At 35.7% G+C, this 24,143-nt stretch overlaps 1 protein-coding gene across 1 annotated transcript in view; it reads left to right on the top strand.

Moving 5' to 3' along the window:
* The window catches only part of RYR2 (ryanodine receptor 2), a 529,910-nt gene that overhangs the window by 335,169 nt on the left and 170,598 nt on the right, over positions 1 to 24,143 (top strand). Inside the window, exons 49-57 of the mRNA XM_023728152.1 lie at positions 1,302 to 1,471; positions 2,689 to 2,909; positions 4,968 to 5,058; positions 8,301 to 8,441; positions 12,793 to 12,956; positions 15,463 to 15,541; positions 17,514 to 17,603; positions 18,410 to 18,547; positions 23,153 to 23,230. Of these exons, the coding sequence (XP_023583920.1) occupies positions 1,302 to 1,471; positions 2,689 to 2,909; positions 4,968 to 5,058; positions 8,301 to 8,441; positions 12,793 to 12,956; positions 15,463 to 15,541; positions 17,514 to 17,603; positions 18,410 to 18,547; positions 23,153 to 23,230 (1,172 nt within the window). The remainder of the gene's footprint in view (positions 1 to 1,301; positions 1,472 to 2,688; positions 2,910 to 4,967; positions 5,059 to 8,300; positions 8,442 to 12,792; positions 12,957 to 15,462; positions 15,542 to 17,513; positions 17,604 to 18,409; positions 18,548 to 23,152; positions 23,231 to 24,143) is intronic.

Here is a 24,143-nt window from a genome sequence, read left to right as displayed (position 1 = left end):
GGAAGCTGTGGTAGTTGTGGTCCACTAGTCCCTTGGACCAACCCTTACTCTGTGTCTTTAGTTTTCTTTGTTCTTCCTAGCTCCCCACTGGGTGAGATGAGTGGAGTAGAAAAAGCTTACAAGCTTTTAAGACCCCAGACGCTACTCAACAAAGTAGAATGTAGAACATTTTCTTTATAAACTGTGTTATGCCACTGAGCTAGATGTTCCCTGAGACGGTGATCCCATAACTTCTTGTATCAGTGGTCCCCAACCTGTGAAGCTATGGAATTATTCTAAGGTGTTCACTAATCTATATGGGTATCAAGTGTTGACTGTTGATAGAGAAAATAATATAACTCTCAAATATGTTTTATATGTTGTTAAATGCTATGATAACTAATGGAATATATTTTATTTAAAATCACTGCATTCAATTCTCTAAGTGAAACAGAACCAGTAAGATATATAGAGATAGAGATTAATTTTAAGAAATTGTGGGGGACTGGCAAGTCCAGACTCTGTAGGTCAGGCAACAAGCTGGAGATTCTTGCAGTCTTGTGTCACATGACAAGAATTCCTGAGTAAAGAGTGGAGGATTTCTGGCAAGATGTCTATTTGTAGTCTATAGGCAGAATACACCCTGAGGAAAACTCCTTTTTTGTCCTTAAGGCCTTCAGCTGTTTGGATGAGACCCTCTCATATGTGGAGGATAATCTGCTTTGCTTAAGACCAGCTGATTTGATCACATGTACCTACGTCATCTAAAGCATCTAGGCTAGAGATTGAGCCAACAGCTGGACACCACAGCCTAGCCAAGTTGACACATACAATTAACCATTACAGTCTACTGGTTTCATAGTTTTATCATTTTATATTTTTCTAAGTCATGCATATCTAAATGCATCATGATTATCATATGAGGGTATGTAAGATATACTGATGTTTAGAAGATTGAAAAGATTAAAAATCCCTCCTTTACATTTTAACTTTTTATGTATTTACCTCTGGTTTTACAATGTGCATTTTGGATGTCTTTTTGCTTCCGTCTCGGCATCTAGTAAAATGCTATGTCTTTAGCATGTACTGAGGTAACAAATGGATGATTAAATAGCATTTTCGATGACCTTGGCTTTAGATTGCACTGCCGTATTTCCTCAGCCAACTCCCAGCACTGGTTTGTGGGTAGTAAGAAGAACTGAAAATAATTCCATTGATAACTTTATTTAAACTATGAAAAGAATGGAAAAAAAGCCATTTTGTAATCTCAGCTCACTGATGGCATGGCCTTTAACACCAAAATGTTACCTTCTCTCTTTTAGATGGGAATGTGGTGGAGCCTGACATGTCTGCGGGGTTTTGCCCAGATCACAAGGCAGCCATGGTTTTGTTCCTTGACAGGGTCTATGGGATTGAGGTTCAAGATTTCCTTCTCCATCTTCTTGAGGTTGGCTTTCTGCCAGATCTCCGGGCTGCTGCCTCTTTAGATACGGTAATGATTTGAACAACTGGCTTCCTTAATTTTTGACTCTTTAGTCTATGACTTCATAGATATACTTATTCATTCATTCATCAACAAACATTTATAGAGTACTTATTATGTTTTCAAACAAGTATTGGGAAACAGAGAGAAAAGAAAACAGACTATCCTCACAAATTCACTGACTAGTGGGGGAAGTTGATAGCCTCAAGAGTATCTTAAGAATTATGATAATGGGATACAGTGAGAGGTTCATGTAACCTTAATTTGGGAAGTCACAGTGACTCCTGTTAACCTCTGTTTAATGTGAACTTCTATTTTGGTCTAAACAATTATACTTCTCAATGAAAGCAGTTAAGTTATTAAGAAGGTTGGATGATCATCATTGAGTCATGTTAATTACAACATAATCCTGGTGCATTTATTTGTTAAGGAACGAACAGTTTAAAGTCTATCCTTTGTATTGAATGACTCACATGGAGGGTCTGCTATTATCAGTGTAAATAGCTAGCTTTCTGAAGCATTGTAGAATGAGCAAAAGTTCCAAATGTTATTCTAATAGTTATCGAAATGTATCATTTTCTTTTCAATTAAATGGGTCCTTTGATGTTGGGAAAATCAGAACTTGAGTTGACTACCCGTTTCATGAAATAAATGAGAGCAAAATTATAAAAAATGAAGTTGAAATTTCTTTTTTTGGTTGGTTATGTTCAAATTAAGTTCTTAACCTAAATTAGCATGTATGATAATATAGTAATACAGTCATTCTTCAGTTATTGATTCTGATGGACATAAGCAGACATATAAATAATATCAATAAATAGAATTCAGAAAGAACTGAAATCTGTTATGACAGATAAGCTGTTTCTTCCTCTTCCTCTACCAAAGAAAAGTACTCACATTCTTTAGTATCACTAGTATCTTCATCTTTCCTTGATCCTACCATTGATATTTTATTATAGAACCTGAAACCTCATGTCATGGGCTTTTTGAAGAGATCGATATAATTTCATTTATTTTTCCTTATATATGAAAAATTGAAAGTCGATTGTATTTAGGAGTAAAAGAGCATATGAACCACATTTAAAGATATGACTGAGGAATGCATTTCTGTTTTTTATATTTTTGCCATTTTCTACATAGTGAAATTACATGTCAATCTGTTGATCCTGTTCAAAGCTGTCTGCTGCCAAACACAAATGACTTTCTGCCCTTCATTCCTTTGGTAGGCTGCTTTGAGTGCTACAGACATGGCCTTGGCCCTCAATCGGTACCTGTGCACAGCTGTCTTGCCTTTGTTAACGAGGTGTGCTCCCCTTTTTGCTGGCACAGAGCACCACGCTTCCCTCATTGACTCATTACTTCACACTGTGTACAGACTGTCTAAAGGCTGCTCACTTACCAAAGCTCAACGGGATTCCATAGAAGTGTGTTTACTCTCCATTTGTGGGTAAGTGGGCATGCCACTCTATGCCAAGTTTCTTTTTCTTTAAGAAAGGGGAATTACTCTGTGGCCTTTAATAAGTTATATGAATTTTAGAGACACTTTCTGTACCAAAAAATAATCCACTGGGTTTCTTATCTTTTAGGTAGTCCCATGTACTGAGGTCTGAGTCTTATCAGAGCTCTCTTGCTCCTGGTCACCTTAAGGAGTAGTCCTCCAGGCCTCTGTAGATATCTAACCCTTGGATATAGTGTTTGACTGAGTATAGTACACTATTCTAGATGTTAGTGGTGGGAATGATTGTGTGAAGGAGTCCCTGGCCATGTTAGTATATGATTAATATAGTCTTCCCTTTGGACTGTGTGTGATGATGTTTAATTTCTCTTGCAGAAGAGGGGAAAAGAAGGAAATTATTAAATAAAAGAAGATACTATTTTATCATTAATATTAACACTATTGCATTACTTAATATGTGGCAATGATTAAGGCTGAATGACTCCTTCAGTTGGGAAAACCAGTACGCCATTAGCCCTCCCATTGAAGCATCACTGTTTCGAAAGAAATGAAGTTTCCTCCTTTAACTCCGTCTCCCTGGTTGCCTGCTTCCTGTTTCTGGGAGCATGGTTCAACTAAAGGTTGTTTAGGATCTTGGTTAATCAAGTAGAATATGGTCCAGTGCTTCAGAGAGGTAGGGGTAGCAGCGCCTCTTGACTGATCAGAAGTGGTAGCAGGCTTGGAGAGGTGATATCAGGAATTTCCAAAAGCGGACTACAAGTCAAACCAACCCAAATGAGGTACCGATGCCCATCTTCCAGTCTAGAGAGCTGGACTCATTCTGTTTTAGGTCTGTATCAGTGCACGTATATATTGGTTTTCCTAGATATGGAGAATCTCCCAAGCTAGAGAGGGATTAAAAGAACAAATGTGGTGAGTGTGTATGAGTCTCTGTGTGTGTATAGGTATATATGTATGTTTGGGGAGAGGGGATGAGGAGGCTCGTAGAAAAGGACAAATTCTTTGAACTCGTAATGGGCCTGTGTTTAATATAAGCAGACACCAAAAAAGACCTCTCCATAGCCAATACAGTCTGTCTTACATGAATAATTGAAAACCGGCTTCAAATATATTAAATAATTGCTTATAGCTATTTAGAATTTAGTGTTTGGCTTCTTTATATTTGTTTTATTCTTTGGTCAAAAGAAATGTTTATTTAATTATTTTAGTAAATAAGATGTATAAATAGTAACTTTTAACTTCATACAACAGGTTATATGTTTTAGAACAAATATGGTCCAACAAGTTGGGGTCATGAACTTTGAATCTCATTTTCCAAAGAAATAATTACACAGTGAAGGGAGAATCAAAAGCCCAAGTGGACAGGAGAGAAGAGTAAACTGAATTCTTAAGTTCAACAGACTGTGTTTGAGCTCCTTATGAATTATGTCATTAGATGAGTAGTATAACTTCCCTGACCCTAAGGGTCTGTAAAATGGAAGCGATAATACCTAACTCACAGGGTTTTTGTAGACAGAGTAGATGAGATAAAGTGCTTGGGAGTTCTGACGTAGTAGCTGTTCACTGTGTGTCAGCTTTCTTTGCCTTCCTCTTCTGGCAAAATTGCTGTCTCAGCCTTTATTTAGTTATTTATTTTTTTCCCCTCCTCTCTGCTCCTACATGCCCTCTTCTTTCTGCTTCTGATCTAGTCACTGAAGACCCTTACTGACTCACTGGAGTGAGGAGAGAAGCATTTCCTAGAATTAATGAAGGGGAGTCTCAGCAAATGATGCAGTATACAGCTGTGAGTGGTTAGGAAGGAAAGAAGCAGAAGAGAGAGAGCTCTTATAGAAGATAAGGGGTAGTCTTCAGCTCTGGAAGACAGAGATGAGCTGGGCAATGTAGGCTTCGTAAAATTATGTCAATAGTTCATCTTTGTATTGGTAACACCTAATACCATCTGAAGAAAGGTATAGGCACAGGTTTGTGGCTGATATAATTTAGTCTAATGAATTGTCTACTTAGCTTAGACATATCCCTTCATTGTTAAAAGTGACTTTGTTCCAACAGTCAACTGAGACCTTCTATGATGCAGCACTTACTCAGAAGATTAGTATTTGATGTCCCGTTATTAAATGAACATGCAAAGATGCCTCTTAAGGTAAGTGCAGGAGATACTCCTTGTATGTAATCACTGGTTACTCTGGCTTCGTTTTTTGCAACAACATGTGGATCTCTTAGATACATCATGTTTAATCATTGATACTGGACATTTTCTTCCAGTTATTAAATAGGCAAGTTATATAAATGTGAAGATTTGCCTAAAATAAACACAAAGTAAAAGAACATGGAAATGCCAGGATTGATTTCCAAGTGGATAACAAGGGAAAGATGAGCCAAGATGTTCTTAGGCTGGAAAAGTAAAGTATTATAACAACTTCAGGGGGTAAAGCGAAGACTTTAGGAACCATATATTCTGAGTTGGTAATCAATGACGGCTTCCGAATTCCTTCTTGTACGGTTCAAGGATAAGAGTAATTTCTGTATATGCAGTTACAGTTTGTCACAGAGTAATTACAAAAGTCCCTGACATTTTCCCTGCCCTGCTTTTCTAGTCTAATCATGAAAGATCAAGACTTATGCTGTTTTACTGTCTTGGGAATATTTTCCTTTCATCTCATACCCTAATCCACACTAGAGTAGCATGCCCTGTGCATCAAGGCTGTATGATAAAGTGATGGACTTGTAAAATGACCACTCTGCAGGCCATCTAGTAGGCGTCATTTTTTCCCCTGGCCACCCAGTAACAGCACTGTAGAAAACAGGCTTGAGATATAAATGAGTCTAGTGTTTGAGGTCTGTTAAACTCAGCATCCTTAGATATTTAGCAAAAATAACCTTTCTCTATGAAAGTAGAGTTTGGTTTCGTACATCAAGAGAAGGTAATAAATTTTGTAAATTAAATAATATCCTTGCTAAAAATCCCATTTTTATAGTTTGCACCATCTCGGATAGCTCTTGTCATGCAAAATTGTCTTTATACAAATTAATTGGAAGATACCTGAAAATGATGTAGTATTACTTTCTTATTTTTATGCAACAAAACTCTTTTGCATTATAGATATTTTCATGTTAATCCAACGAAATTAAATCTCAGTATTTCAGCATTTGAGATACCTAAATTGTGTTTGGGGGGTGTGGAGGGACAGGGGATGTATGTGTGTAGGGTATGTGTGTGAGTAGTTTATAATTGAAATGGAGACCAAACTAGAAGAAATATTACAACAGTAAGAGATTTTATCTCTAATAATAATAATCCTTATTAAGAGATTCCAAAAATATTATATGTGATTCATAAAGATCAATTTATTAATTTGGTAAATACTTGTGATTATTTGTTAGTTCATAGCTTTATAATAAATGAGCAGAAGGGTTACCAAATAATTCAAAGATTCTGTCCTTGTCCTTGACCTTGCAGTTTAGCACTGAACAGATAAAATATACATAGATGAAAATGTAAGGAACAACATTAACACTACAGCAAGGTACCAAGAACCACCACAGAAATGTAGTTAAGGAAATGATTCAAGCATAGCAGTTTTGAAGGGTATTTAGAAAAGCACGTTTTCAGGCAAATCACAAAATGTGATGGTGAAGGATAGAGAGGGAACAAAAATATTCACGTATATATATACATTTCTCTTAGAATGTACATTTTAGGTGCTGTACCCTACAGATATTTAGCTCATTGCACTGGATGATCCTTTTGGGCTACCTGGATAGCAATTCCATCATTTTATGATTCTAGGGATTCATAAAATCATGAGTAGGTATACCAGTGTTTGTCTCATCCCTGTTGACAATAGTCAAAAGGTAGAAACAATCTAAATGTCCATCAACAGATGAATGGATAAACAAGATGTCGCATATCCACACAATGGAATATTACACAGCCATAAAGAGAAATGGAGTCTTGATATACACCACAACAGAGACAAACCTTGAAAACATTAAGATTAGTGAAATAAGTCAGTTACAAAAGGACAAATATTGTATGATCCTACTTCATATGAAATATCTAGAATATGCAAGTATATGGAGACCAAAGCTTATTAGTGGTTATCAGGTGAGAAAGAAGGGAGAAAGAGGGAATCTTTGCTTAGAGGGCACTGAGTTTCTGTTAATGGTGGTGGAATAATTTGGAAACAGATAGTAGTGATGGTTACACATCATGATGAATGTAACCAATGTCACTGAATTGTACATGTAGAAAATGTTGAATGGGCAAATGTTTTGTTTAATATATGTATAAACAGAGCCCTGGTGGTGCATTGCTTAAAGCGCTTGGCTGCTAACCAAAAGGTCAGTGATTTGAAACCACCAGCCACTCCATGAGAGAAAGATGTGGCAGTCTGGTTCTGTAAAGATTTACAGTCTTGGAAACTCTCTGGGGCAGGTCTACTCTGTTCTATAGGGTCGCTATGAGTGGTAATTGACACAATGGCAGTGGGTTTGGTTTCTATATATGTATATATATACATATATATATATACATATATATATACATATATACATATATATACGTATATATATACATATATATATACATATATATATATACACACGCACATATCTATATATTCACGGTAAAACAAACATTTTAATTAAGTAAAATAAAAATGAAATGAAATTAAAAATTCAAAGAAAAATCATGAGTGAATGATAGTAGCTTAAAAATAGAACTTGAAAATAAAAGATAATCAAACCACCTCATAAAGACTACTTTTCAAGATATAGTTATTGTAAAATTGATCATTTGGTCCTCATATTGTTTTCAGTATTTAATTTTTAAAGAGACAGTATGCAAGGTAATAATTGAAATTCTTCCAATGCAGTTCATATGTGCTTGAGAAGTTTCACTTATGTTGACCTTATTACATGGCATTAGAATACAATATGGAGGAAAATAGAAAAGTTATTAAAAAGTGTCTATGTTGTTGTTGTTAGATGTCATCGAGTTTGTTCTGACTCATCGTGATCCTGTGTACAGCAGAACAAAATACTGTCTGGTCCTGCTATGTTTGAACCAATTGTTGCAGCCTGTATGCCAGTCTATCTCTTTGAGGGTCTTCCTCTTGTTCACTGACCCTCTATGTTATTCACAAGGTTTACACTAGCCAATTTTTTTTTTAGAAGTAGATAGCCGGGTCCTTCTCCCTAGTCTGTCTTAGTCTGGAAGCTCTGCTGAAACCTGCCCACCATGGGGAATTCTGCTGGTATTTGAAATACTGGTGGCATAGCTTCCAGCATCACAGCAACATTCAAGCCACTGCAGTATGACAAACTGACAGACGAGTGGTGGTATCCATAGTTTATTGCTTTTATAATTTCTTTCCCATATAGCTGCTGACAAATCATTATGAAAGATGCTGGAAATATTACTGCCTGCCAGGAGGATGGGGAAACTTTGGTGCTGCATCAGAAGAAGAACTTCATTTATCAAGAAAATTGTTCTGGGGCATTTTTGATGCCCTGTCCCAGAAGGTAATTTGATACTTTATGGACTTGTTTGTATTGATAAAATAATAAAAAGCCATAGGTTCTTGACAAGATAGTTACCCTAGAGGAATAATATCTTTACTGATCAAAACTTCCATAGCTTTAATTTTTGTGTTTTGCCAACCAAATAACAAATCTTGAAAGTGCAATTTAAATTGGCTTTTTCAGAATCATAATGGTGGCATATTCCTTGTGATCATTAGACTGTTTCTGAATTAAAAATGACTAAGATTTTCAGGAAATTAAGCACATGGCTTGGTAAGTTTCTTGCACATTTTAACATAGTTGGACTTAACTCCTCCCTAGTCACAAGCCAATGCTGATAAAGCCTGAAGAAATGTTACAAAATTTAAAAATATAAAATCTTCTCAAATTAAAAATTCCAGTGGCTTTACTGACTTCTGCTGTTCCACTGTGAAGATTTAAGGACCTCTGCCAGTCTTGCTTTATATATGTGACATTCCCTTGTAGATGTCCTAGTTATTTATTTATTTTTATTTTATTGTGCTTTAAGTGAAAGTTCACAGTTCAAGTCAGTTTCTCATACAAAAATTTATACACACATTGCTATGTGACCCTAGCTGCTCTCCCTATAATGTGACAGCACATTCCTCCTTCCCACCCTGGATTTCCCGTGTCCATTCAACCAGCTCCTGTCCCTTTTTGCCTTCTCATCTTACCTGCGGACAGGAGCTGCCCATTTAATCTCATGTATCTACTTGAGCTAAGAAGCACTCTCTTCACGACTATCATTTTATATCCCATAGTCCAGTCTAATATTTGTCTGAAGAGTTGGCTTCGGGAATGGTTTCAGTTCTGGGCTAATAGAGAGTCTGGGGGCCATGTCTTCCAGGGTCCCTCCAGTCTCAGTCAGACCATTAAGTCTGGTCTCTTTACTAGAATTTGAGTTCTACACCCTACTTTTCTCCTGCTGTGTCAGGGACTCTCTGTTGTGTTCCCTGTCAGGGTGGTCATTGGTGGTGGCTGGGCACCATCTAGTTCTTCTGGTCTCAGGGTGATGAAGTCTCTGGTTTATGTGGCCCTTTCTGTCTCTTGGGCTAATATTTTCCTTGTGTCTTTGGAGTTCTCATTCTCCTTTGTTACAGGTGGGTTGGGACCAACTGATGTATCTTAGATGGCCGCTCGCTAGCTTTCAAGACCCCAGATGCCACTCACCAAAATGGGATGCAGAACATTTTCTTAATAAACTTTGTTATGCCAGTTGACCTAGATGTCCCTTGAAACCATGGTCCCCAGACCCCTGCCCCTGCTACTCTGTCCCTCGAAGTGTTTGGTTGTATTCAGGAAACTTCTTAGCTTTTGGTTTAGTCCAGTTGTGCTGACTTCCCCTGTATTGTGTATTGTCCTTCCCTTCACCTAAGATAATTCTTATCTACTATCTAGTTAGTGAATACCTCTCTCCCTCCCTCTCCACTCTGCTAACCATCAAAGAATGTTTTCTTCTGTGTTTAAACCCTTTCTTGAGTTCCTGTAATAGTGATCTCATACAATATTTGTCCTTTTGTGACTGACTAATTTCACTCAGCATAATGCCTTCCAGATCCATCCATGTTATGAGATGTTTCACGGATGTATCGTTGTTCTTTATCATTCCATAGTATTCCATTGTGTGAGTATACCATAATTTGTTTATCCATTCGTCTGTTGGTGGGCACCTAGGATATTTTCATCTTTTTGCAGTTGTGAACAGTGCTGCATTCAACATGGTTGTGTGTATTATCTATTCGTGTGATGGCTCTTATTTCTCTAGGATATATTCCAAGGAGTGGGTTTGCTAGATTATATGGTACTTCTATTTCTAGCTTTTTAAGGGAGTGCCAAATCGATTTCTAAAGTGGTTGTACCATTTTACATTCCCACCAGTGGTGTATAAGTGTTCCAGTCTTGCCATAACCTCTCAAACATTTATTATATTGAGTTTTTTGGATTAATGCTAGACTTGTTGAGGTGAGATGGTATCTCATTGTTGTTTTGATTTGCATTTCTCTACTGGCTAATGATCATGAGCATTTCCTTATGTATCTGGTAGCCACCTGAATGTCTTTTTTGGTGAAGTGCCTATTCATATTCTTTGCCCATTTTTTAATTGGGTTATTTGTCTTTTTGTTGTTGAGGTTTTGCAGTATCTTGTAGATTTTAGAGATTAGCTGCTGATCGGATTTGTTGTAGCCAAAATTTTTTTCCCAGTCTGTAGGTTGTCTTTTTACTCTTTTGATGAGCATAAGTGTTTGATGCTTAGGAGCTGCCAGTTATCTAGTTTCTCTTTTGGTGTTCGTGCATTGTTAGTAATGTTTTGTATTCTGTTTATGCCATGTATTAGGGCTCCTAGCATTGTCCCTATTTTTTCTTCCATGATCTTTATCATTTTCAATTTTATATTTAGGTCTTTGATCCAGTTTGAGTTAGTTTTTGTGCATGGTGTGAGGTGTGGGTCTTGTTTCAGTTTTTTGCACACGGATATCCATTTATGCCAGCACCTTTTGTTAAAGAGACTGTCTTTTCCCCATTTAATGGACTTTAGACCTTAGTCAAATATCAGCTACTCATAGGCGGGTAAATTTACGTCTGGATTCTCAGTTCTGTTCCACGGGTCTATATATCTGTTGTTGCACCAGAAGCAGGCTGTTTTGACTACCGTGGTGGTATAATCGGTTCTAAAATCAGGTAGTGTGAGGCCTCCCACTTTGTTCTTCTTCTTCAGTAATACTTTACTTATCTGAGGCCTCTTCCCTTTCCATATGAAGCTGGTGATTTGTTTCTCCATCTTAGTAAAAAATGCTGTTGGAATTTGGATGGAGTTTGCATTGTATCTGTAGATCACTTTGGGTAGAATTTAATATTTTCTCAATATTGAGTTTTCCTATCCATGAGCAAGGTATGTTTTTCCACTGATGTAAGTCTATTTTGGTTTCTTGCAGTAGTGCCTTGTAGTTTTCTTTGTATAGGTCTTTCACATCTCTGGTTAGATTTATTCCTAAGTATTTTATCTTTCTGGGGACTATTGTCCATGATATTGATTTGGTGATTTCCTCTTCAAAGTTCTCTTTGTTGATGTAGAGGAATCCGACTGATTTTTGTATGTTTATCTTGTATCCTGCTACTTTGCTGAAATCTTCTATTAGTTTCAGTAGTTTTCTTGTGGATTCTTTGTATAAGATCATATCATCTGCAAATGGAGATACTTTTGCTTCTTCCTTACCAGTTTGGATGCTCTTTATTTCTTTTTCTAGCCTAATTGCTTTGGCTAGGTAGATGCCCTATTTATAATGAGTGTTTCATGTGTTTTCAGATTGACTGGAGGATAGTTGTTGTTGTTAGGTGCCGTAGAGTCAGAACTGCCCCATAGGGTTTCCAAGGAGCCGCTGGTGGATTTGAACTGCTGACCTTTTGGTTAGCAGCTCAGCTCTTAACCACTACACCACCAAGGCTCCAGAGGATAGTTATTTTAGAGAAAATCAGAACATCCATTGCATGCTCATGCTTTAATTATTTATCAGAATCAGTTTGAACTCCCAGATAGACATTATTAGATGACTTGAGTAGTGTAACCAGAAATTTGTTATGTAGCAGGAGAAAGTTTATCTAGGATTAAATTTGGTAGTTACATCTTGTTGCTTTGTCTTACTGAATTTCCTTTGTTAAAGTGAGAGTCCTTTTGAAATAATATGTAAAGGATATTTTTAGAAGCATTTACAATTTTAATTTATAATTGAATATTTAAAGTGAGATAACATTTAAACAACATTCTGTTTTTAAAAAATCTATAAATACAAATTTAACTAATTATATAATTAATTTGGAAATACCTCCTCCCAGAAATTTTTATTATGTATTTTTCCTTTAGAATTTCTTTCCTCATAATGCATTACAGATCAGTTAAAATTTCTCACTCTTTGGAATGTTATTCTTTATGTATTTTGTATTTATAGTCATTGTATTGTGGTGCTGTGATAATTTATAACTAACTGTAAAGAATATAGTACTCATTTGCCTGTAAATTATGTTTATGTTCTTAACACATGTTACACACTTAGAATATTCAAGTTCATTTGAAATATTAAAGGATAAGCTTTTGGAAAAAGCGTAGATTTTATTCTTCTTATGCTGCAACTGCTTCATCTTCTCTTATGTGTGATGAGATGTCAGGCTTTATGTTTCATTTGCTAGAAAAAGATCTGTCAGAGAGTTAAGTTAGCCCAGGCTAATTTAGATTTTCTTCTGCAACATTGAAGCAGCCATAGTGCTCATGTTGACAACTTTAGCTAAATAATAATATTTTATTTTATTTATTTTTCTGATCTCTATTTCTTCCCAGAAATATGAACAAGAACTTTTCAAACTGGCTCTGCCTTGCCTGAGTGCAGTTGCGGGAGCTTTGCCTCCAGACTACATGGAGTCAAATTATGTCAGTATGATGGAAAAACAGTCATCAATGGATTCTGAAGGGAACTTTAACCCACAACCTGTTGATACCTCAAAGTATGGACTCTTTCTATTGCAGCAGATTTTTATTGTAAATGATGTGTGAAGTCTGAAATTGAATAAGGTACTAAAGTGAACTTTCTCTAATCCATGCCCCCTTTGAATTGGTATCCTTTTAACAGGAGTCCCTTTAATTTATAAAATGATAATAGTGGTAATAATGATTATACTAATATCAGAAACAGATAAGAATGTACCTTCTAGGATACTCTTAATATAATCAGGATTCTCGGCATGTAACAATAGTAATATATATCTATAATCATGAGAATCAAGAAACTCTATCAGTTACATTTTTAGTGGAAAATTCACCCTAAATGTTTACTAATAATTACAACCAACCTCTGTGTAGCATCTTTTACCCAGGATGATCCCAGCATGCACTACAGAGCTGTTTATATAAGCTGCAGGGAGTCACTTCACTCATCACTGCATCTCAGCAAGGCCTAGGATTTAGCAGCTGAGGTTCAGCATCACAAAGCACAGCAAGGAATTGAAAGAATATCAAATGAGAATATTTGTGGGAAATTTACCGTGCACTCAGAATGCAGTTCGACAGCCTTAACGAAAGATAAAATAATATTATTTAACATTACGAGACTTTTCACATGTGTTTGGTTGTATAAATTGTTCCACCAGTGGGATTTTGGGTACTTCAGGTGTTTGAAGTCTCAGCATTTTTTGTTTTGTTTTGTTTTGTTTTATAATTGTCTTCAAGTAGGACCATGGTTTCCCATTTGCAAGGAGAGCTGCCTCTTCATGCCACATTATCTAACTGATTTCATGGTGACTCAGCAAGATCAGTGTTAGCAAGGCAGTCACTTGGTAGTTACTATCCACGGCATCTGAATGTGCTTTGGAATTCAACTTTGAGGCTTCTGGGCGGCCCCCAGCTGTTTAGCTTCCATAACCAGATCCAAATTTCAACCTGAGTGGTATGCCGTTAGTTTGATAATGCCTTAAATTTGCATGTTTGGTATTTGGTGACAGTCCTGTGAGAAAGACTCTACCCCCCCAGTATTTGGTTTATGCGATCCTTTGTATCTCTTCCAAAGTAAGTAAACCAAAATATCACATGTTCACATTCCTACATGGGTAAGTTTGTGGCTTGCTAATATATAACATAACCCAGGATTGTGAAATAACATCAGAATGATGTCATGGATTGGGTGCTGATTAATTAAATCCAGCAAATAAGTGTTGGGCGTGTATGTTAATTTACCTAGACTTGCCATATGTGGGGATTCTCAATAGATGTAAGCTTACATATTGATATACAATAATTTTAACATCTGTGATGTTTATGTATTTGCTTCTTAAACGTGTATGTCTTTTAGTTCAGTAATTGATTGATGTTTTTGCTGGGGGTACACAGTAAACCATCCATATATACCAGATTTGATTTAAAATCCTATTCTCAAGATTAATTGCTTTTAAGTTGTATTCATTAATGAATGGAATTGTATATATGTACAATGGAATTGTTAATGTATCTATGAATGGAAAACAGAATTATCAATCTATTAATCTGTCTATGTAGGTAGATAGATATTTCTGTTTTGCATTTATAGATATATTTGATATTCCCAAGTCTTGCATTTACCATCAGACTTGGTCATCAATTGAATGCATTCAACATCTGTCCAAGGCATTAAGTATTTAAATATGAAAGGAGTTGAGAATAAATGTTATCAAAATCATAAAGCATGAGTTGGTTAATTACCTTTCCCTATAGTGGATATTAGTACCATTTAGAATGTTATATATACCATTAATATTTAAAATCATTACCACGTTAAAAACAAAACAAAACCCGTCACTGTCAAGTCGATTCCGACTCTTAGCAAGCCTATAGGATATAGTAGAACTGCCCCATAGTGTTTCTAAGGAGCGGCTGGTGGATTCAAACTGCCAATCTTTTGGTTAGCAGCCTGAGCTCTTAACCGAGGGCTCCATTAGCACATTAGTTGTGTGAAATTAATTTAAAATTTTAGTAAACTTTAAAAATATAACAGACGGGATTTCAGCAACCTTTTCTTCATTTTTGTTGTAGAAGAGACAAGTGAAAAAGGGAAAATAACTCCAAAGAAAGAAAATGGGAGAGAATGCATCTCTAAGCTTGTTGAGTCTAACCATATCTTAATTTAGGTTTTGTGTATGTGTGTATGTGTGTGTGTGTCATCTATTGCCCACATCTTAGAATATATTTTAACAATTTATCTTTATACTATACTATGTATAACTTTATTATATATAATTTATTATGATATTAACACATAATAACATATGAATCAATCTGAGATGAGCAGATAAAACACAATCTGCTTGGCTTTTTTTAAGTTGTTCTTGAAATATGAAAAAAAGAATACTTTGTTAAAACTATTTATTTTAACAGTCATGCATTGAATACGATCTAACATTCATCAGCTGTGAGTAAATTATTATGATGATGATTTTCTGATTTTCTACGAAATCAAGCTTTTTTTCTTTATTTTTCTTATAGTATTACAATTCCTGAAAAGTTGGAATACTTCATTAACAAATATGCAGAACATTCCCATGACAAATGGTCAATGGACAAGGTAAAAGCCAAAGTCTTGCTTTCTAAATCAGTACTGTCATCATTAATGATGGGTCACTTTGCAAATACTTGTGCCAAGGACGATTTTCTGCTTTAGAGTGAGAGCATGATCAACATTAGGAAAGAACATTTAATTACAATTTGCTAATATAATATTTAGCAAGTTATGCCATTTACACAAGTATAATACACATATGAATAGGATATTTGTGTCATAAAAAGCACAATTTTAATATTTCAAAACATCTATGAATTAAATCATAAATACAGTTTCTAAACACATAACAGTTTGTGGGAGTAAAAAATAACAGTCACCAGGAGCTTCAGGAGGTGATCTGACCCTTAAGGAAACCTTGGCTTTATGTTTCACTTTATATTACATAAAATCTTTTATTACATAAAAAGATACAAGTAGATCTACAGGTCACTAAAAATAACTTACATTGGCCTGTTTTATTTGTGTTTTCAGGAAAAACAACCCAAATGAGATAACTAAAGCAGTAGCAATACCTAATTCCTATATATCATGAGATTTTCTAAAGGAAACATCATGATTGAGGATTCAAATTTCAGTTGAGCCTAGTTTAAATTTGAGAGAGGATGATTAAAATAGGTTTGTCAGGAAAATTGAGTTGAGATTGTACAAGAATCTAAAATAAGCATGGTTAAGTGAAAATCAAGGATGGCGAGGCTTTGTCTCATGTACTTTGGACATGTTGTCAGGAGGGACCAGTCCCTGGAGAAGGACATCATGCTTGGTAAAGTACAGGGTCAGCAAAAAAGAGGAAGACCCTCAATGAGATGGATTGACACAGTGGCTGCAACACTGGGCTCAAACATACCATTTATTGTGAGGATGGCGCAGGACTGGGCAGTATTTCATTCTATTGTACATAGGGTCACTGTGGGTTGGAACCAACTCAACAGCACCTAACAACAACAAGAGAAAATCAAAAAGCAAAGTCTCCAAAAGACACTTACGTAGCAACTCAGTATCCTCATGCTAGTCTTCATATTTGGTCTCAGTCCTTGCACTGGCCAACCAGGCCCTTACCCCCTAAGTAACCCTCTTTTTGTTTTGATAAACATAGCTCTTTGTTCAGTAATTGATTTACTCAATAAACCAGCAAGGATTAATTGTCTGTTTTATATATTAAGTACTGAGCTGGTAGGGGTAGTGATGGAGGAGAATTTTCCTGGAGGGTAGTCCCAAATCAAGATGACCCCATGCACAACGGAGTGAAATACTGCCTGGTCCTGAACCATCCTCATGATCAGTCGGGGATTGGACTGTTGTGATCCATAGTGTTTTTACCGGCTGATTTTTGGAAGTAGATCACCAAGCCTTTCTTCCTAGTCCATTTTAGACTAAAAGCACCGCTGAAACCAGTTCAGTATCATCGCAATATGCAAGCCTCCAGTGACAAATGGGTTATGGTTTTGCATGATGTGCATTGGCGGGGAATCAAACCCAGCTCTCCAGTGTGGAAAGCGAGCATTCTATCAATGAACCACCACTGCCCCCAGAACAAACATGCTGAGGTATCATTGGATAGAGGAATGAGCAAAACAGGTAGCATTATTCAGGGGTGCTTCTAAGACACGTATTCCAGTTTTCCTGTTTAAAACAAGTATTTCACATTTGCCATAAGTGAGTTCCCAGGATGTGGTAGAATAAATATAGGGGCTTTGTATTATTATAACCTGTTAGAGATATGCTTATTGACACAATCACAGACCTGGACCTGTTTAAGGAAGACAGGATGCTTTAATCTCTGGATTAGAAGGTTTCTTTCAGATGGTTACTCAAAATAACATTGACTAGGATGGAAGTCTTTATATTGACTTATGCTAGATAAAATTCAAACTTTAACCTTCGTTTTGGTTCATTTTATTTTATCAAACAATTAAGTATATGCACACTTATATTCTCTAAAATTAATGCATGTAACGTAATTTAATTTTTTTTATAGTTGGCAAATGGATGGATTTATGGAGAAGTATATTCAGACTCTTCTAAGATTCAACCATTAATGAAACCATATAAATTATTATCTGAAAAGGTGAAGGTTTTGTTCTTGTTGCATTTATACAGTTTTTAAAATTTTTTTCTTTTTGAAAAATGTTTTCTTTGTTATAAATTTCCTTCTTAAAATGTCTATTTTATATTTACTGTTTTTACTTCTATTTAAAGGTTCCATTTTTTCTTATATTTTGTGTTTTTCTCTCCATTCCCATTTTCTCTCAGTATTGTACTGTTATTATTTTCTCTACTTAATATTTTTCTGTTCAGTTTCAATTCCTATTTCTCTTCCATATTTTTAAGAACATTAGAAAATAGTCGTATCATGCTAAAGAGTTTTCTGATGAGGGATACTGAAATAATATTTTAATATGCTTATTATTCATACGTTTTCATGTATTTTACATCTGTGGGGGAAACTGATTGTCTTGACAAGTGAAGTGGAAAGGCTTTTTCTAGCTTGATGTTATGAGGAAGAGTTACTTGTCTGTTTATTCAGATGACAGAAAAGTCATGACACATTTATCACATAATCTGTCATTTTTTTCCTAATTGGGCTTCTCCTTTCCAGTTTCCATGTAAGCTATCAGAGGCGAGAAGGAGCTTATCCTCCATGCCGTAGTGATATACGGTCCTTCTTAGCACCATTATTCAAACTAGATCTCAGTTCACGCTCTGCTTTTCAGAATTGTTCCTCTTCCCCCCATCTTTTTTTTTTTTTTAATAGATAAACAATGCCAATTGAATTTTGAAAAAGTGAAGGCAGTCTACTTCAGAAAAGCATTAAGTATTTTTTAAGTTTTCATTTAGAATCATAATATTCCATTTTTTTTTTTTTCTTTCTAGGAAAAAGAAATTTATCGCTGGCCAATCAAAGAATCTTTAAAAACTATGCTGGCTTGGGGCTGGAGAATTGAAAGAACCCGGGAGGGAGACAGTATGGCTCTTTATAACCGGACTCGTCGCATTTCTCAAACAAGCCAGGTAAGAATCACAGTGATGAATCCACTGTTTGTTATTTTAAAAGTAATTTTAGCCTTTTAATTCATCAATGGGTTTCTCAAAACAAACAAATCAAAAATTTTGAAGACTACCATAACATGCAGAAATGAAAAAAAACTTTAAGTTGCTTTTTCTTTCGTTCTAAGTAAGGTTAAATCATGATGTCTAAAGGAGTGGAGTTTACATATCAGGTCTTTTCCCGGCTAGCACATAAAGGAGCAACCAATTTGAAGGTCCTGGAGTTTTCGTAACGAAGGCTGCAAAATGTGTTCATTAGCTATGGTTATGTCATTTGTATAGCTTTATTCTCATTTCCAGTAAGTTTGGTTCTTGGGAAGCAATGAGATGCTCGGGCAGTAATGATCCCAATCTAGAATGTGGATAGGTGTTTCACCCAAGTGAACTTGGACCTGTCCACTTGCAAAGGGAAGATAGACAGCCAGGCAGGCAGAGCAAAAACTCAGAGCATTTTATGTTCACTGCAGACCATGCCAAGGAAGTCTAGTTAATACAGCGAGGTTCTGGTCATGAGGCTTCAGTACGCAAGGTGGCAAGAGCAAGACAGAGCCTCGACCCAGAGAAACTAGGGTTCAAGATGGGAACCAAATACCAGTTATTAAAATTTAGTTACGAGATTACCTGGGCTGCTTACCTTCGGCACATCCGTTTCTCCTGGGAGCTAAATATCAGTATCCCTTTCCTGACACTCAGCCCATGAGTTTTGGCTTACACAAAACACTGTGTTTACTATTACTGTTTATGCAGATGACCTTGTTGAAGCAAAAAATAGGGATACTAAAAGCATATGTTTCACATGGCTCATATTTAAAATATACCTCTCAATAAAGTTCTGATTTGGGCATATTTTACATTAAATTCTCTTACGCAGGTATCATGTGGGTAGTAGCTAGAAGCATATTTACCTGTTTTTCAGGTAATATACTAGAAAAAAAAAAAAAAACCCACTGCCATTGAGTCGATTCCGACTTATAGCAACCCTGTAGGACAGAGTAGAACTGCCCCATAGGGTTTCTGAGGAGCAGCTGGTGGATTCAAACTGCTGACCTTTTTCATTAGCAGCCATCGCTCTTAACCACTATGCCACCAGGGCTTGTGTATATACGCATTCCTAACTAGGTTAAAGTTTGCTTTAATACATTTTGACAAATATTGAGCACAGACTGCATACTAGGCAATAGGAATGCAAAGATAAAATCTAGTTCTAATCCTGACTGACAAACTGGTGTTAGAGAAAATCAAATTAAACCTACTATAATATAGTACAATAAGTGTTAAATTAGTGATACATACGAGATACTACAGACACCAGAAGAAGGAGTGGTTTTTTACCCTAGTAAGTAGGTAGGAAATGAGGACATTACTACATAATGGAGGTGACCTTAAGCTTTGCCATAATAGATAAGGTGGATTCTCCTTTTGCCCTTATTAGCAAAAATTATATGCTGTATTTAAAATTGTATGTCTGTATATATTTTCCCCTCCTTTACTCCCCCTGCCCCTGTTAACTCCTATTTTGGTTTTCGTTGTATATGGAGCCCTCAATAGATTGTATTCACTGGCACTCATGAAGTCGTCTCTCAAGTCTTACCAGTTTTTAGAGTGATGTATGTGATTTATGATATGCATGCCAAAATTACCTATGATATTTCAAAGTATTAGGTGGCGCTTAAGGCAGAGGCATAGTGATAGATTAAGAGGGAGGGTCTGGAGTTAGGCCTAACCAGTTGCTGTTGAGTTGACTCTGACTCATGGAGACCGCCTGTGTGTCAGAGTAGAACTGTGCCCAGTAAGATTTTTAATGGCTGATTTTTTGGAAGTAGATCACCACGCCTTTCTTCTGAGGCACCTCTGGTTGACCTCAAACCTCCAACTGTTCCATTAGCAGCTGAGCTATATTAACCATTTGCACCAACCACAGACTCCTTGGGTGTAAATCCTGGGACTGCCACTTTCTAGAAATGTAGCTTTGTGCATGTTACTTGCTGTCTCTTTGATTCTAATAAATGTTAACTCTGGTTATTGCTATTATTATTTAAACATTTTTTGAATGCTAGACAGTATTTCATTAATGGTAAATAAAAGAATATGTTTACGTTTATAGTACTTTGGCATGTGATAGTAAAGATCTTTTCTATCATGTTATAGATAAATTCTTTTGAATAAATTCAAGAACAATTTTTGCAGCATCAGTTATAGTAAAGAATATAATGGATGAATTGCAGTCACTTGTTGAAGTCATTCTGAAGCCTGATGTTCTCAGCTTCCTGCACTGGGCTCACCACTCTCCTTCTGTGAGCAGAAGTGACCTGTAGTTAACTCCACAAGATCTGGCACATTCTGCCTGGATTGAAATCCTGGCCTTGCCACTGAGTAGCTAGCTCTGTGAGCTTAGGCAGACTGGTTAATCTCTCTAAGCCTCAGTTTTCTCACCTTGAAAATGAAGCTGATAAGAGCATCTACATTGAAAGATCATTGTGAGGATAAATGTTATAGTACTTATAAATTATTTTAAAGTGTGATTGGCCTACATTTCAATAAATGTTAGCCATAGTTATTACCATTATTATTTTTAAGTGGATCATAACATTAATTAATGTCTTTTTTTGCCATGATCATCAAATGAAGACATGAATTTTGATCTCAGGAGGCTTACCACTCCGTTAGGGTTTTGTAATTTGCACATGTAAGACAAGCATAAGGACACGGACAAGACCGATAAGAACTTCACAGAATCTACAATAGAGCATGAAAGTGCCGATAGAAAAGTGCTGAGAAGCCGAGTGTTGTTGTTCTTAGTTGCTGTCGAGTCGATTCCGATTCATGGCGACCCCATGGGTGCAGAGTAGAACTGCTCCATAGGATTTTCAAGGCTGTGACCTTTTGGAAACCGATTGCGAGGCCTGTCTTCTGAGCTCGTCTGGGTGGGTTCGAACCTCCAAACTTTTGGCTGGTAGTTGAGCACTTAACCGTTTGCTCCACCCAGGACTGCAAACAGTTAATACAAAATCTACAAAAATTTCTGCTTTCATGGAGCTTACATTCTAATGGGGGAAGGAAAGAATAGACATAATCAATAGATTATATATGATGTTAGAATATGATAAACACTATGGTAAAGAGGAAAAGCCTGCAGATCTACTGCTGAAAAACCAGCCATTGAAAACCCTGTGGAGCACAGTTCTTCTCTGCCACACATGTGGTCTCAATGAGTCAGAGTCAGCTTGACGGCAACCGGTTTAAATGGGTAGACATTGGCTCTCCATTCTTGGTGGTGATCGCTAAAGTTGACATGAAAGGAGGACATGTCTGACAATCTCAGACACATTCTAGGTTCTCTGTGATTGTTTATTTCCCTCTCAATTCCAATTTCTTATCCTATATCTGTTTTTAAATATCACAAATGTAAGACAAAAACTATTTAAAGAAATGAAAACCAAGCTTATAACCGGGGAGTAGGAAGAAGATGGGAATGAAACTTTTGAGAAAATATGACCCACCTAGAACTAAAATATAGCCTAGTCGAGAGAAATGATTCATTCATAGCTTCAACAAATTTTTACTGAGCACTTACTATGTTCCAGGCATTATTCTAAGTTTTTCAGATAGATCGGTGAAGAAAATCTACAAAAATTTCTTCTCTGATTGAGCTTCTATTCTAATGGGAGAAGGAAACAGTAGATATAATCAGTAAATTATACAAGATGTTAGAATATGATAAACACTATGGGAAGAAGGACATGTAGCATGGAAAGGCAGATTAAGGGTGCAGAGGTAGGGGGTGAGATGGTGTTTGGAATGTCAGGTGTAGTTTTATGTAGGGTTGTCATGTCAGGGTAGATGTTATTGAGAAAATAAATTGCCCAGAGACCTGGGAAGAGGTAATAAAGAATATAAATAAATAAAGATATAAATAAAACATAATAAAGATGGTAATAAAGGATATAAATTTTGTATACAAAGAACATGGTCTAAGGAAATATTAAATACTGGAAATTCTGTTTTAGAAACAAAGCTATTGATATCAGCTCATTTTACTCATTCAAGAAAATTTATGGAGAGTCTAATATTGTTTTTCATAAGTTTTAAGAAACAGTTGGCCATATTTTAATATCTCTAACATTGAGAATCATCTTAATATTTGACCCATAAAGACATTAGTAAATACTAACCTCTTCGATTAATATTTACAAACACTTGAGGTAGAGTAAATTTAATTGCAGTCCATTAGGATGCAAGAAACTCAGTAATAAAATGGTCCTTTGCCTAAGGTAATGTTTCAGAATTCTGAATCTATTAGTCAAATTCTGATTATTAACTTTTGGGATTGTCAATCTCTAAGAAAGTGGGATATTTTATTCAATCATAAATAATTGTCAGGCATACAGATATAATTTAATATGTTTTCAAAATCGTTTTGTGTAGATACTTGTCAGTTTTATCTGAGGAAGCATTATGTTTGCTAAATTATTTGCCATTTATTTCTTCGCTAATACCTAAAGTATCACTTAAGTCTCTCCCTACTTGGTGTTTTCACAAGATGCTGTTTTTCACCTAAACCATATCTAGGTTTCCATAGATACTGCCCATGGCTATAGCCCCCGAGCCATTGACATGAGCAATGTTACGCTCTCCAGAGATCTGCATGTAAGTACTGTTAACTTTTAAGAATATTCTCCAAGTTTCATTTTTAAAAGCCATACTGTATAGCACTTCCCTGCATATATTTTATAACATGAATTGTTTGAATGTGATCATATTGAGTTTATAGATTATGTCCCTAACTTTTTAGTACTGTAAGTTTATATAACTTTTTTAGAATTTTTCCTCCAAATAACATATTCTCTTTAAAGATAGTATTCATTTTAAAACCCTAATATAATTAAATAGCTCTGTGTGAGAAGAGAATAAATCCTTAATTAATGATTTTTTTAAAGTGATCAAGGATCACCTTAATTAATCATTAAGCAATATATATTTTAAATTGTTTATCCAAGGAAGCTGACGACATTTCACTTGCCACATCCACGGTCTTACCTATTATTCTTTGTTACTAAAGATCCTACTTATGAACTGGCTGATCTGAGTGATAGATAAAATGTTTGCTGCCAGGAAACAAGTTAAGAGGTTGATATGTGTGATCAAACCATGGATAATATTATTCCAAGAGAAATAAGGATGTACATATAAAATCTCTTTATTGTTAATTCTTTATTGTTCCTGTATTAGTGTATTAAATTGATATAGTAAAAAAATAAATAAATAAAATGATGTAGTGAACTTAAAAAATCAAGAGCAAAAAGAATCTTAGAGGTAATCTTACTAAAATTCAAAAGATCGTAGGGAGGTCAGAGTGACTTATCCAAGTTTACTGCCCTTGTCTGGGGCAGAGAGTAATCTAGAAGTCAAGTATTTGGCTCTCTCTCTAATGGTCTTTACATTTAATGGTTAATTAGGTTGAGATCATCTTTTAAAGCTTTAGAAATTAAAAAAAGAACTTGTAAAATAAATATTTTTTGTCTGTAGCCATTTTTAAGTTTTTATTATTGAATTAATAAAA

Source organism: Trichechus manatus, unplaced genomic scaffold, assembly GCF_000243295.1.
Source record: "Trichechus manatus latirostris isolate Lorelei unplaced genomic scaffold, TriManLat1.0 scaffold00021, whole genome shotgun sequence".
Lineage (NCBI taxonomy): Eukaryota > Metazoa > Chordata > Mammalia > Sirenia > Trichechidae > Trichechus > Trichechus manatus.
Note: the sequence above shows the minus strand (reverse complement) of the source record. Positions and strands in the feature narration are given on the sequence as shown.